Source organism: Mastigoproctus giganteus, chromosome 7, assembly GCF_048544385.1.
Source record: "Mastigoproctus giganteus isolate SK-2022 chromosome 7, ASM4854438v1, whole genome shotgun sequence".
Lineage (NCBI taxonomy): Eukaryota > Metazoa > Arthropoda > Arachnida > Uropygi > Thelyphonidae > Mastigoproctus > Mastigoproctus giganteus.
The window spans coordinates 51,843,194-51,858,224 of NC_143581.1; the positions used below are offsets into that span (position 1 = coordinate 51,843,194).

Below are 15,031 nucleotides of genomic sequence, written 5' to 3' on the forward strand. Positions count from 1 at the left end.
TTGCTGTCATCAGTTGATCTCACTGCATAGAATTTAAAAACTGTCTGAGATCACTGTAGTCACCCTTATGAAAATAAACGCCTCTCCCTTTACCCTTGATAGTAGCTATGTGTTGAATTCCATATTAGTAGAATTCATGCTTTTCTTTGTTAAAAGGGTTATTCGTCTCTTTAACATAACACATTTTGGTGTGAATTTACAATTATTTATTATATATATATTCTCTGACAAAACAATATATTCTTTTTCAGAGAATATATTCCATTTTCATCTGTATGTCCTTGATTTATTAACTTCTTCAAAAACAGTTCTCACTTGGAACGTTTTAACTACAGATTAGCTCTTGCCAGCCTCTCTGTAAGTTTCTCAAGCAATCTTATAGTGTTCCCTATAATTATTTTTTAACTAATAACTGTGAATTCTTTCAATAGATCCAGCTCTTGATTTAGATGACTTTTCTGGTTTAAAAAAAAAGAAGAAAAAGAAGAAGCCTTTTAGTTTAGAAGAACTAGAAACTGCTTTACCAGTAAGTAAAAAACATTACTTCCACAGGTGAAAAATGTACAGTATTGCATTTTATTTAGCATGCACCAATGGTTAACTCTCTAGGTTTTGATTTCAGGAAATTTTATGTAGAAACCTTTTTAGCTGATTTTTCCTGAACTTTTAATGTATCTAATCAAACTTGATATAAAGTTTATAGCTAAATCATGTATTTTTTTTTTTTTTTTTTTTGTTTTTGTTTTTTTTTATAATATGAACACCCTATACACGAGAGGTATTAGAACCTATAGTACTTAGTATGGTGCATGGGTTGAAGGTTAAGAAGATATTTGTTGACATTTGACTTGATTATAATTGAATATCCACCACCAGTTCCTTAACTGCTGAACTCCAGGCAGTTCTCCAATGGGACAATTATATTTTAACTAATAACTATAAATATTTTCAGTAGATCCAGCTCTTGATTTAGATGACTTTGCTGGTTAAAAAAAAAAAAAGAGAAGAAGCAGTTCAGCTTAGAAGAACTAGAAACTGGGATTGAACTTAGTTAATTTCAACCCTTCTAAAACTCAGTCCTGTCATATATCATAAAAAGGAGACTACTGCTCCTATGCTTATCTTTGATGCCACTCACATCTCTGTTAGGTATTATCCTGACTTTGGTAAGTCAGGATAATACCTTTTGGTACGCACGTCACAAATATTGCTTTCTCGTCATCTAAAACATTGGGATTTTCTCTTTTGCTCTTGGCATTACTTTTCTTCTAAACATCTACTCACACTACAAAATTTAAATCTGCCTTACCATGGAATATTGTTCCCACATCTGGGGTTGGTGCACCCAAAGCCTCTCTCTGGCTTCTAGACTTCTTTCAGAAGAGGGCAGTCAGGTTAATTAATGACCCATCTTTTGCACAGTCTCTCCACTCTCTGTCTCATAGATGTTCTGTTTCTGCTGCATGCCCTTTCTATAGCTTATTGGTGCTGTTCTTCTAAAATGGCATCTATAGTTTCCCCTTCTCTCTTCCAAAGTGTGAAAACTTGCCACAACCAGTCAGTATACATTTACTGTTCAATTTCAGACTCACAGAACCAACTTTTCTTCTTCCTGATTTATCCCATCAATTTCTGTTTTCTGGAAGAACTTTCCTTCACACATTTCCTGAAAATTACAATTCAAGTTTAATGTCAACAGGTATCGTCTGTCTTGTCATGCTTCAACCCACACACACAGTATTAAGTGCTATGGGTTCTAATACCTTTCTTATTTGGGGTTTTAATTTAAAAAAAAAAAAAAAAGTTTCATTTGTTTGCAGAGAGATTAAGATGTACATTCCTGCCTAAAAGTTTGGAATCACAGTGTATGACAACAGTGAGAAAACGACCGGTGGTCGTGGAAGTGTATGGACGCATCTACACGAAGCTCCACTTGATGTAAACGGCGGACGATGATATTGCGCGATCTTCGATTTAGGCAAGTATTACAACATGGATTTTTCAGGTTTGAAGAGGTATCACAGATGAAGGTAAGTAAATTAGGTCGGGCAAGAACAGTTTTTGTGATAGTATTTGCCTATTTTAGCTCAGCACGATCGCTACAGCTTCAGCGGTAGCGAGCCCACTGGCATAGCCACTGATTTGAGTACATCTCAAAAGTCCAAAAATTTTGAATATATTATACTTCAAACTGCTTGTGATAAGGTTATTTTGTATAGAAAAATAAAATACTACTGACAGAATTAACTTATACTTAGTTTATAAGATAGTTTTCTTTATCTACAGGCGTTTCCTGCCAAATCAGAAATCGCGATTTTCTGGAAAATCGCGATTTCTGATTTCTAGTGGGGCTACACTGGAAATAAGTACCTCAAACCACTACTTAAAATGTCAGAAATTGACTTATTACTACGAAAGTGAATTTAATGCAGAAATTATGGCTGAAAAATCAAATAATGACAAAATTCTGGACAAAGACTTAAGACTCCTCTGAAAATGAAGCTAGAGTGCTCAGGGAGAAAGCCCCTGTTAATGAGGAAAATGGTAATGAAATGGATAGCTAGCCTCCTCAGTATTAAGAATGCCCTACTTAATGGGCGGGAAAGGAAAAAATTAAGAAACTAAAAAATTCCAGCGATGCAACAAAAGACAGAAGAAGAAATAAAACTAGCCTACCTAATAAATTTGACTGACCCTATCAAACAGGCAAAGGAAACCAGAGTGTATCTAGAAGAATATATGCACAAGCAAACCAACAGGATTACTTCTGCAATTAGGCTACAGATAGTGAACTATTGGTCACTGCTTGAGCAGCGCCTGATTGAATTAAACACAGAGAACCAAGTGTTGAAATCAAAATTAGAGGTTACAACTGAGGAGAAGAACAACTATAAAACAACGAACACATTAACCTATGCCAAATGTGCAAAGGTTAATGCCAAACAGGACATAACTAAAGCAAAACAAATAGCTACTAAGCAACCTAATATAAACAAGGAAAGCAACATAATTATTCTGAAAGCAAAAAGTGACTCTACCCATAAACCCAGTGAGGCAGTTAAGGACACAGTGGTAACAAAGTTGAGGCCTCATCTGAGAGAAATAAAGATGAACAACATACGGAAAATCAGGAATAATGGAGTCCTGATCGAGGTAGCAAGCAAAGAAGATCTAAGAAAAATAGAAAAACATCCTGAGATAGAAAAACTGGGCTTGCTCCCTGAAAAACCAAAAAGGAAAAACCCTTATATTATAATCTTTGATGTACCTGTGTCAGTAATAGAAAAAGAATTCATGATGGATATCTACTTCAAAAACTTTAACAATGAAATGACAATAGATGAATTTGCTGCTGAATTCCTGCTGAAAAGAGCAACAAAAAACAAAAGGAATGGACAACTCAACATAATTGCAGAAATTACACCAAAAATTTGGAAGGTATTGCAGAGAATCTATGCTGGCTGGACCAGTCATAGATTTAGGGAACACTTCCCTATCCAAAGTTTCTTTAACTGCCATAAATATGGTCACATTGCCAGAGACTGCAGTCAGAAAGAACCTGTTTTTGGTCACTGTGCAGTAACTGGCCATTATTACGAAAATTGCAAAAATAAGTCTCAGCAGCCAAAATGTGCTACCTGCAAGGCAGCAATGGCTGACTGACTATACACGTAGTATCAGGGATGATAAATGCCCCAGTTATAAAAAAAAAATGGCAAAACTTATTCTATCTAGGACCAACTATGCGCCAGATTGAAAACGTAAATGTGACTAGGGCTCTAAATCTCGTCTAGTTGAATGCTCAAAGAGCAAGAGCTATTGTAGATCTGATCAAACTAAAATTGGAATAAAATAATATAGATATCTTGGTACTCCAGGAACCCTACACACATATGGGTAGGGTTCAGGGATACCAAGAGGCTATAAAATAATAGAATACACCTCAGGTGTCCCTTCTACAGCAATAGTAGTTAAAAATACTGACCTTACAGTCACAAAGGTGGGTCACCTCTGCTCCCCAGTGTGAGTGTGTGTGTGCCCATATCACCAGTGCTGTAGGACAGTTTTACATTATTTCAGTATATTCCAGACCAGGTGAAGATATAAATTCAACTATTGAATATCTACAAGTAGTCACAAACTTGCTACCTACTGAAAATATCATAGTGTGTGCTGATGTCAACCGCCGGTCAGCCTTACAGCATAGCCGTACGGAAGACAGAGCAGGCACACAGAACGGCCAGATACTTTCAGACTATATAGCCACCTCACCCTTTCAAGTGCTAAACCAACCAAATAACTTCCTAACTTTTGGCAGTACCATGTGGGAGAGTGACATTGATGTTACTCTTGCCACCAATTCAATAGCTTATAAAATCACAGACTGGTGTGTCCAGCCAGCCTGGACCACATCAGATCACAGAGCCATTTTCTTCGAACTAAACAGGCAATTACAAACAACCTAACACTACCTGTTGGATATCAAAAGGTATAACCTTAAAAAAGGCAAACGGGCAGATTTTTGCAGAACATACAGCAGCTGAGCTGCAAAAACAGGAAAATGAGTGGTCTAGATTAGGCAACTGTAGCCCGGATGAGCAAACACTGACTATGACAAGCATTTTAACAAAAACAGCAACCCTGTCTATCCCACGGAAAAAACCGAGGAAGCAGACAGTTCCCTGGTGGTGCCCTGAACTGACTATACTCAGAAGTAGGGTACACCAGGCGAGGAGACATTTTCAAAGAGCCAGAACATCTTGCCCAAAATTGAGGTGGATGCACTGAGAGATGTCTCGGGAATCAGTACACAGCCCTCATAAGAGACAAGAAAAAGGAATGCTGCAGGCACTTGGTGGGAACTACTGAAAACAATAACCCTTGGGGAGTTGTCTACAGAATAGTGACCAACAAGCTGCCAAGAGGAGATGTCTTAGAAACTACTGTCAAACCAAATGGAACCCCAGCCCTGTGTTGGGTGGATTCTGTAAATAACATCCTAGACAGTATCATTCAGACTGAAACTGGGAATCATTCCCCCCACCCAGCTAGACATTATAAAAGAAAACACTGAATATCACAATGCCAATATTGAACCTCTGTTCACTATACAAGACTAAGAAATAGCACTATCTAAAACCAAAAACAATAAATGCCCAGGTTTTGACCTCTTAGAGGTTGAGATTATTAAAAAATTACCGGAAATAGTGCCAGATAAATTAATAGCACTATATAATAACTGTATGACAGAAGGTATATTCCCAAAAATATGAAAACAAGCTGTGTTAAGATTAATTCTCAAAAACCCTGAAAAACCCCAAATCATATAGACCAGTGCTTCTCAAAGTGGGCGATATCGCCCCCTGGGGGCATTTGAATTATCCATGGGGACGTTAGGCATGAAAGGGGGCGACAGGGAGCACCATCAATGATTGGCCATTAGAAGGGTTTTATGACTTATTTAAAAAATGCTGTGCCAAATATTATTACTGTTCATTGTGTCATTCACTGTCAGCATTTAGTTGCGAAAAAACTTGGTGATCAACTGCACAATTCTCTACAAACTGTTATTACTGCTATAAACAAAATTAAAGCACATTCTTTGAATGATCGTATATTTCAAAAGCTTTGTGATCAAACAGTGAAGATTTTGAACGATTGTTATTTCACTCCGAGGTTCGGTGGCTGTCAAAAGGCAACTGTCTCAACAGATTTTATGAACTCTTTGATACTGTTGTCGAGTTTTTTGAAGATAGGAACAATGACCTTAGTAATGACCTCAAGAAAATGAAAGCTGATATTGCTTATCTTGCAGATTTATTTACTAGATTCGACTCAATGAACTTACATTTACAAGGACAAGATGTAACTCTTATTAAGGCAAAAACTCAAATTTCAGCATTTATTTCAAAATTAAAGCTTTTTATGCGCAACATGGATGACGTGAATTGTATCAATTTCCAAATCTGTTGGAAATAGAGAAAAAAGAAAAAATAGCTGATGAAACTAACTTTTTGTAATCATCTAGAAATGTTGCACAGAGATATGCAGGAAAGGTTCGAAGATCTCCTTAATTTGAAAATTCCAGATTGGGTTATAAATCCTTTTTTAAATAATGACGATGGTGAACATTTTGCAGAAGAATTGATTGAGTTACAAAATGAAGTTGAACTGAAGCCAAAATTTCAAAATTCATATCAGGAATTTTGGTTACAAAAGAAAATCCCTGACCATTATCCTGCATTGTGGGGAATTGTAAAAAAATTACTTATTTCTTTTCCAACATTATATCTAGTCGAAACCAGTTTCAGTGCTGTATCTCAATTGCTGACAAAACAAATAAATTGGCTGGATGTTGTTAAACGTGGTTATTTACGACTTCTACTTAGATATTAAACCTAATATTGATTAGCTAATAAATCTCCATATAATTAACTATTTCCATTAATATCATGACTTATTTATGTAATTAACTTTAATTTTTATGACTTAATTTAAGTGACTATAACTGACTTTATTTATCTAGTTGTAATTTTTTAAGAAGATGGAATAAAGTGCAGTAAATAGTTTTCTTTATAATTCACACACATACATGCAGGGCCGCATTTATGTTTTTGGAGGCAAACAGATAAATATTCATTTCAGTTATTTAGCTTCACTTTATATTGGTGGGCTAAAAAAAACCCTGGCAAGGGCTTTTTTTTAGGGGGGGAGGACAGTGATCCAAAAAAGTTTGAGAAGCACTACTGATATAGACCAATAGCCCTACTTTCCTGTACTAGGGAAAATATATGAAAGACTAATATATAGCAGATTAGCTCAATATTACACAGAAGCAGGTTTGCATTCCAACAATCAGTACGGTTTTAAGCAGGGCAATTCTACGGAGGATGCCATGCACCACCTATTGACAACAGTTAAAAACACAGAGGAGAAATATATGCTGGCAATCTCCATTGACTTTGCTGGGGCATTTGACTCACTCTGGTGGCCTAGTGTCCTTAGGAGACTTTGCCAGGCAAATGCCCCACAAAACCTCTATAAGGTAATAAACAGGTACCTTACAGACAGAAATGTCTCAGTACACACAAGGTTCCAGGAATTAACATGTCCTGTGAATAAAGGTTGCCCACAGGGTCAATCCTTGGCCCTTTCTTTTGGAACATTGTTCTGGATGAATTTCTGGCCTTGGATCTGGTCCCCGTGGAAAGCCTGGCCTTTGCAGATGACATGATTTTCCTTGTAAAAGGTAACTCACGAGTGGTTGTAGAGCAAAGATCAAATGCCGCCCTCTTGCAGCTGCAGGAGTGGGCACAAATGCACATGCTCAAAATATCGCCTGAAAAAACCAAACAAATACTTCTAAAAGGCAATTTGGACATGAAGAAGACTTCCACAAATCAAAATTAACACAACCACTATAAAAATGGTAACAACTAAAATATCTTGGAGTGGTCTTTGATTCAAAATTAACTTTTTACCCCCATTTGAGCTACTTGGCAAAGAAAGTGAGAAATCATGCAGGTATGATTGCCAGGATCAGTCGAGCAGACTGGGGACTCAAAAGAAAGACCCTGGCAATCATATACCGTGCAATGTCCCTACCTGTTATCACCTATGGAGCCGGTGCGTGGTTCATCCGCTCGGCCATAGTAAGAAATAGGAATAAATTAGAATCGATACAAAGGACAATACTACTCACTATTACCAGAGCATGTCGCACAGTAAGCACACCTGCACTACAGTTGCTGGCCGGAACTCTCTCACTTTACCTGGAAGTAGGCAAAAGAGGCTTATATTATAGATTTAAAAAGGGCATATCCACAGAATTTCTGGGGATAGCCCTTAATACAACCAACACCTTCAATGATGAAAGAAAAAGAATAGCCATAAAGCTCCATGAGCTATGGCAAACAAAGTGGGAGCAGGAAACCAGAGGTCTGGTTACCAAACGGTTTCTGCCACAGGTGTCATTGGTTAGCCCAAAGCCACCTAAGTGGTATGCCCCTGGACTTTTTACAACATTTATATTGACAGGTCACATCTCCCTAAAGGCGAAACTAACCTCCTTAGGCCTGACTGATGACCCAAACTGCACCTATGGCGAAAGTGAAGACTGGGCACATATTCTATATGAATGTATAATATATGACATCCCCAAAACAGAGCTAATAGCACAGATTGGTCCCCTTCCCAGGGGAGAAGAACATCTGTTCATCATAGAAGAGCAAAATTATAAAGCTTTTACATCTTTCACACAGAAAGTATTCGAAATGCGCAGAGCAATCCAAAGAATGGCAATTCAGCCCCCCCAACAATTAAACAATAATCAGTAGTAAAATTGGCCAAGTTTCCCACCACGCCCAGACAATGACTTAAAAACTGTTAGGATAGCAGTATTCTGTGCCCTGACAGAAACCTGACATGACAAAACTCCCCAGGGCTCTGTCGTGTGTGGGCACCTCCGTAGCCAGGTGGGAAGGAGCAGCAGTGCGTAGCACACGCTTCTTGATTAGACCGGGGTTCGAGCCCGTCACCACCAAATACAGAGGATGGTGGAAAGGTCAGGGAATGACCACCACATATTCCCGGAGCAATATAGCCTTAGCTGCTAATGCTCCTAAAAACCAAATAATAAATAACAAACCTGCCATGTGTAAGAACCTGGGCCCCCACACCAAATAAGTAACCATGTAGGGGAGGGAGATGTACAGGCAGCCAGGGAAGCAGGTTAACTGAAAAATATCAGTAAGCTAGTAGCAAGGGGATGCAATGTAGAATGAAAGAAGAATGAATGAATGAGAATGAAAGATAGAATGAATAGGCTGGGCACTGAGTGAACTAGGAATTATGGTAAAAGGGAATAAATGGCAGTTTTGGTGAAAGAAAGAGTGACCTAGCATGAGGGAAAGAGAGAGTGAATGGGAATGAGTGGAAGAGCAAATGTAATTGGCTGAAAGAATACAAAGTTAAAAATAACTTACATTACTTTATATATACTGTACTAACAAACATTTACTAACCACATAAACACTCACTGCATTCTCCCTTGGCCTGCAAAAAAAAAAACAAAAAAAAAACTTGCAGCTAGGCCTGCACCACAACTGAAGAATAACAGTAAGTTGAGGTGCCCAGAGAGTGCAGTGCAGAAATAAGAGTTGAATAAATGAGATGAGAACTAGAAGAATGAATAAAAGTGTAAGCGTGTGAGAAAAAGAACACAAACCATAAATGCTACAGTTAAGTACACACTAACCCTAGTTTTAATTAATATTTAAATTTACACTGCACATCATTGCATCCCCTCCTGGTGTGTGAGAAAAAGATGAATGAGTTGAGTGGAAAAAAAAACAAAAAAAAAAACATATATATATATATATATATATATGTGTATGTATATACAGTAATACCCCGACTTACCCGAACTCGGAGTTACGCGGTTCTTGATTTTTTCGTTTGGCAACACTGCCGCCCACTATCTTCAAGGTTGTTTTTCATATTTATCGATATACGGTGCGACGGCGGAGAGTGAGAGCAAAAGATGAACAAAATTCAACTTTGCTGCACGTGAGCTGCACACATATACAAGAATTTGTATTCCACCTGTCATATTTATATGTGTGCGTTCGAATTTGGGCTGAACTTTTGTCGGAAATTACATCGTTTTCACAAGAGAAATGGATCGCGTCGTTCGAGCCGTATACAGTCAGTCCTCGAATAACACGTGTTTACACTACATGAATTCGATCATACACTATTTATAAATACGGTAATGATATCTTATAATATAACACGAACCGAATTCGCTCATGCACGATTCGCCTTTGTGTTTACAAGAAATGGCAGTCGAACGCAACACGATAGGAATGAAGAAAAGATTCTGAAAATGTATTTGTTTTTTATATCAGTGAAGGGGAAACACATTTCACCATAATAACGTAAAAACCAACACAATTCCAGCTATTGGTATGCAATTAGATCGAGTTTACTACAGTTTATAACAGATTTCACTAGCAGAAACGCAACTGGATTTTTATTGTTTTATAGTAGCAACCCCTAGAAATGTGAGGTGTTAATAGTGTAGTGCTGCCTTTATGGTGTTGTTTATTCAGTTGCTACATGGGCGCAGCTTTGTTTATGTGTATCAAGCGTGCCTCCTCATTTTGTAATTGTGCTTTATTCCCTAAAAATGAGTAAAATACTTAAAAGGTGTGAAAAGGAAGCGTACTGGTGAAGACACTGCAGATTCAGAGAGAAAAAGAAAAGCAATATCGATAAACAGAGGCGGACTGGGTCAAAAATTCTTACCCCGGAAAATTTATAGTGGCCTCATACTATGCTATGGCCAAAATCACACCGACCCACCGGGGTTTCCCCGGTGGGTCGGTGTGGTCACCGACTTATGGCCTTAAGGCTTATGGCCAGTCCGCCTCTGTCGATAGAGAAAAAATATGAAATTGTGAAACGCTTTGAGCGAAATGAAAGACCATGTGATATTACACGTGATAAAGGCCTAAATGAGGCAACGGCGAAAAGCACATGACAATTGCAAACTTGACAGAAGGTCTCAGCTCAGTTGAAAAGGGCTTAAAAATTTTAGAAAACATAGACTCCAACGAAGAACGCGTTATAGTTACAAAGCAAGGAATAAAAAAATTATTAGCTTGCTAAGAAGAAATTCTGCGTGAAAAAAAGAAGGCGCTGTGTCGTCAGACGAATTTGTTAGATTTTATGAAGCCATCAACATCGAAATAACTTTTTTACGGAAGTCATTTATTTTTTTAATACATATTTTGTATTAATATGTATAAAGAACTGCAATTTTAGTAATATTTTTCTTCTAAACTAGTGTTTTTGTTAGTCCTTGGTCCCAATTAAACAAAATTATATGTATTTATATGCAAAGTTGTACCCCAACACGCGAATTCGACTTAAGTGATTTTCGTTGGACCCAGCTATCACGTAACTTTGGGGTATTACTGTATATATATATATATATATATATATATATATACAGTAATACCCCGAAGTTACGCGATAGGTGGGTCCGACGAAAATCGCGTAAGTCGAATTCGCGTAAGTCGGGGTACAACTTTGCATATAAATACATATAAATTTTGCTTAATTGGGACCAAGGACTAACAAAAACACTAGTTTAGAAGAAAAATATTAATAAAATTGCAGTTCTTTATACATATTAATACAAAATATGTATTAAAAAAACAAATGACTTACGTTAAAAAGTTATTTCGATGTCGATGGCTTCATAAAATCTAACAAATTCGTCTGATGACACAGCGCGTTCTTTTTTTCACGCAGAATTTCTTAGTAGCAAGCTAATAATTTTTTTATTCCTTGCTTTGTAGCTATAACGCGTTCTTCGTTGGAGTCTATGTTTTCTAAAATTTTTAAGCCCTTTACAATTGAGCCCTTTTCAATTTTCAACCTGTCAAGTTTGCAATTGTCATGTGCTTTTCGCCGTTGCTTCATTTAGGCCTGTAGCACGTGCAATATCACATGGTCTTTCATTTCGCTCAAAGCGTTTCACAATTTCATATTTTTTCTCTATCAACAGAGGCGGACTGGCCATAAGCCTTACCGGGGAAACCCCGGTGGGCCAGTGTGATTTTGGCCATAAACCATAGTGTGAGGCCACTATAAATTTTCCCGGGTAAGAATTTTTGATCCAGTCCGCCTCTGTTTATCGATAATTGCTTTTCTTTTTCTCTCTGAATCTGCAGTGTCTTCACCAGGACGCTTCCTTTTCACACCTTTTAATTAAGTATTTTACTCATTTTTAGGGAATAAAGCACAATTACAAAACGAGGAGGCACGCTTGATACGCATAAACAAAGCTGCGCGCATGTAGCAACTGAATAAACAACACCATAAAGGCAGAGATACACTATTAACACCTGACATTTCTAGGGGTTACTACCATAAAACAATAAAAATCCAGTTGCGTTTCTGCTAGTGAAATCTGTTATAAACTGGTAGTAAACTCGATCTAATTGCATTTGCGATTATACCGATAGCTGGAATTGTGTTGGTTTTTGCGTTATTATGGTGAAATGTGTTTCCCCTTCACTGATATAAAAAACATAAAAGCAGCAAAGTTGAATTTTGTTCATCTTTCGCTCTCAATCTCCGCCGTCGCACCGTATATCGATAACATATGAAAAACGACCTTGAAGATAGTGGGCGGCAGCGTTGCCAAACGAAAAAATCAAGAACCGCGTAACTCCGAGTTCGCGTAAGTCGGGGTAGCGTAAGTCGGGGTATTACTGTATATATATATCTGATAATTCAAAATAAAAAAAAAATAAAAACATAAGCCAGTAGTATGGCAAAAAATGTAGAGCGAAAAATTAACATAAAAATAACATAAAATAAAATAAACCAAACAAGAAAGGGAAGTAAAAGTAATAAGACATAAACAGTAACCGATTGTACCCTATATAATTTAGCACTTTAAATCCAATTAATAAAACTGATTTCAAATTTAAAATAATGCCAATTATTATATGATTTAGCGGTACCCCCCCCCCTCAAAGGTACCAGTTCCAAAAAACGTGAAATATCACCACAACAGTGCCAAAATAATAGACTGACCATTGTGCCCCATATCAACAGGACCACGAGGCCAATAATGGTCATGGAATCACTGCATTTCAATCGCCATACAAATCGTCGCAAAGGCGAAAAGATCGAAGAACCCAACCACCCATTCCTCCTCCTCCGATCGGAGGAGGAATGGGTGGTTGGGTTCTTCACATCCTATGGACTTCAAATTTTAATCACGAATTTTGATTTTGAGGTGAGTTCTGCTATAATAAGCCATTGCTGAATGAATTAATTATAATTCCACGAAACATGAGATTCAGCTTTGTGTAAACTTCAAGAAATGTCACTGAAAATTAAAGCCATCTGCTGGGAGATAGCAGTAGACTGCTGGAGGATGGGTGTGTGGCAGCTGGGAACAGTTGCAGGTGTTTTATTGCTTTACTAGTGTGAAAGTTTTGATTTTGAGGGCTGTTGGCTCTTAAGTGCTAGCAATTCTCTTTTTGCTATGGCCATCTCAGTACAAGCAGTGCAACATCAGAATCCAAAGCAAATTGATGAGCAGATAATTAATTGAAGTCATTCAGAAAAGCATAGAGACTTGAGAATGAACCCCCAATTTTTTTGGTTCACTTTCAATGTCATCATTAAAGATGAGTGAGGTTGTTCAGTAGTAGAACTCAGTCAGTTCATTTACTCAATAACTTACTAAAATGTAGTTGAATTCTGTGTGGTATCCAATAAATTTTTCAATTTCCCATCAAACTTTATGTAGCGGTAAGGCTCTGTTACTTCAGAATTCATTCTAAATAATAATAATAATAATATAGACTTGAATTCCCTTTCCTACACGTCTTCAAACAACATTTAGGTCACATTTTCAGCCTCCTCAACACCATCCAAGCTAACTTCATTTGCTATGTTTCTTTGTATTTTCTGAGCTGAGCTCTTCCCATCCAAAGTAATTTTGATTAAAACTAGACTATAGCTTTCTACAAGATCCACCCACATTTTATGTCTTACCTTATTTCCATGTGCTGCATCTACCATTCATGAACATTTTGGGCTTACTTAAAAGGGACCATTAAAGTGAAATAATTTAATGAATCAAATATTCAATAACTTGAATTTTTCTGTTTATACTCCGGGACGGCCACAGAGGAGTTCACAAGGTACATGGAATACGAGAAACAGCACTGTATTTAGCAGTTACAGGCTTGAACCCTGGTCACTCAAAGCACATGTACTTATGCACCCTTGTACCTGACCACTTGGCTGTAAATTTTACTAAAATATAGTTGAATTATATGTGTTATCCAATAAAAAATTTTGAGGTTAGGTTTGAGGTAGTGGTAAGGGTCTGTTACTTCAGGGTTCATTCTAAGTGATAATAATCTAGACTTGAATTTCTCTTCCCCACACATCTTCACACATTTAAGTCAAATCTGTAGCCTCCTCAACATCATCCAAGCTAGTTTCTTTTGCAATCTTCACTATGTGCCTTTGTATCTACTGAGCTGACCTCTTCCAATCCAAAGTACTTTTGGTTAAAACTAGGCCATACTTTTCTACAAGATCCACTCACATCTTTCATGTCTTAACTTATTTCCGTGTGCAGCATCATCCATTCACGAGTATTTTTAGCTTACTTTAAAAGGACTATTAAAGTGAAATCATTTAATGAATCAAGCATCCTGAAGAAGTAAAAATCATATATGTACAGTACTTTCTACTTATGAATAAAGATTTATTTTTGCTTCACTGCTATTCAGTGGGGCACACTTTTTAATATTTGTGCAAAATTGTTTTTAAAGTGTCACTGTAACAAGGTGAGCAATGCAAACCAAATATTGTTGGTAATTTTCCAGTGCCATTATAATGAAATGTCATTAAGCAAGGTAAATCTGTACTACTTATGGCATGTTATTTAGCATGAATCTTACAGTAACCAGATTACTAGTCCTATATATATTTTTTCTAATTTTTGGAGTAACTAATGCTAAAGAGGACAGATTGATATGCTTACAGCCAAAGTGTGAAACAGTGATCTCTGTATATTACGTAGTTATTATAAATCAAAATAGTACATTAATTCAAACTGCATTCATTGATTGTAGTTTTGAATTGCTGTCTCATCCCCTTTATTCTTCAGATTTAGCACCTCATTCTTCTTTATGCTTAGATCAGAGGTTGCCAAACTTTTATACTTTGAGCCTCATTAAATTTTTTCATAAATTTTCTCGTGTCCCCCCCCTCCCAAGTTCCAGAATGTGTAAATAAACCGATTCGACAAAATTTAGCTATTAATAAACATACTTTTATAAATTAATATGTACTTCAGTACATTTAATCTCAAATGCTTTTCATTGAAAAAAAAAGAAGAAAGTAGCCCGTTTGTGGAAAAACATACAGTACAAGAAATTTCACACAATGGCATGTGAGATAAGTTTTGTAAGTCATAAGTAATAAA

General features: G+C 37.0%; 1 protein-coding gene across 1 annotated transcript in view; it reads left to right on the plus strand.

The window, feature by feature from the left end:
• The window catches only part of eIF2beta (eukaryotic translation initiation factor 2 subunit beta), a 176,734-nt gene that overhangs the window by 42,814 nt on the left and 118,889 nt on the right, over positions 1-15,031 (plus strand). The window contains exon 3 of the mRNA XM_090377660.1: positions 432-526. Coding sequence (XP_090233786.1) covers positions 432-526 — 95 coding nt within the window. The remainder of the gene's footprint in view (positions 1-431; positions 527-15,031) is intronic.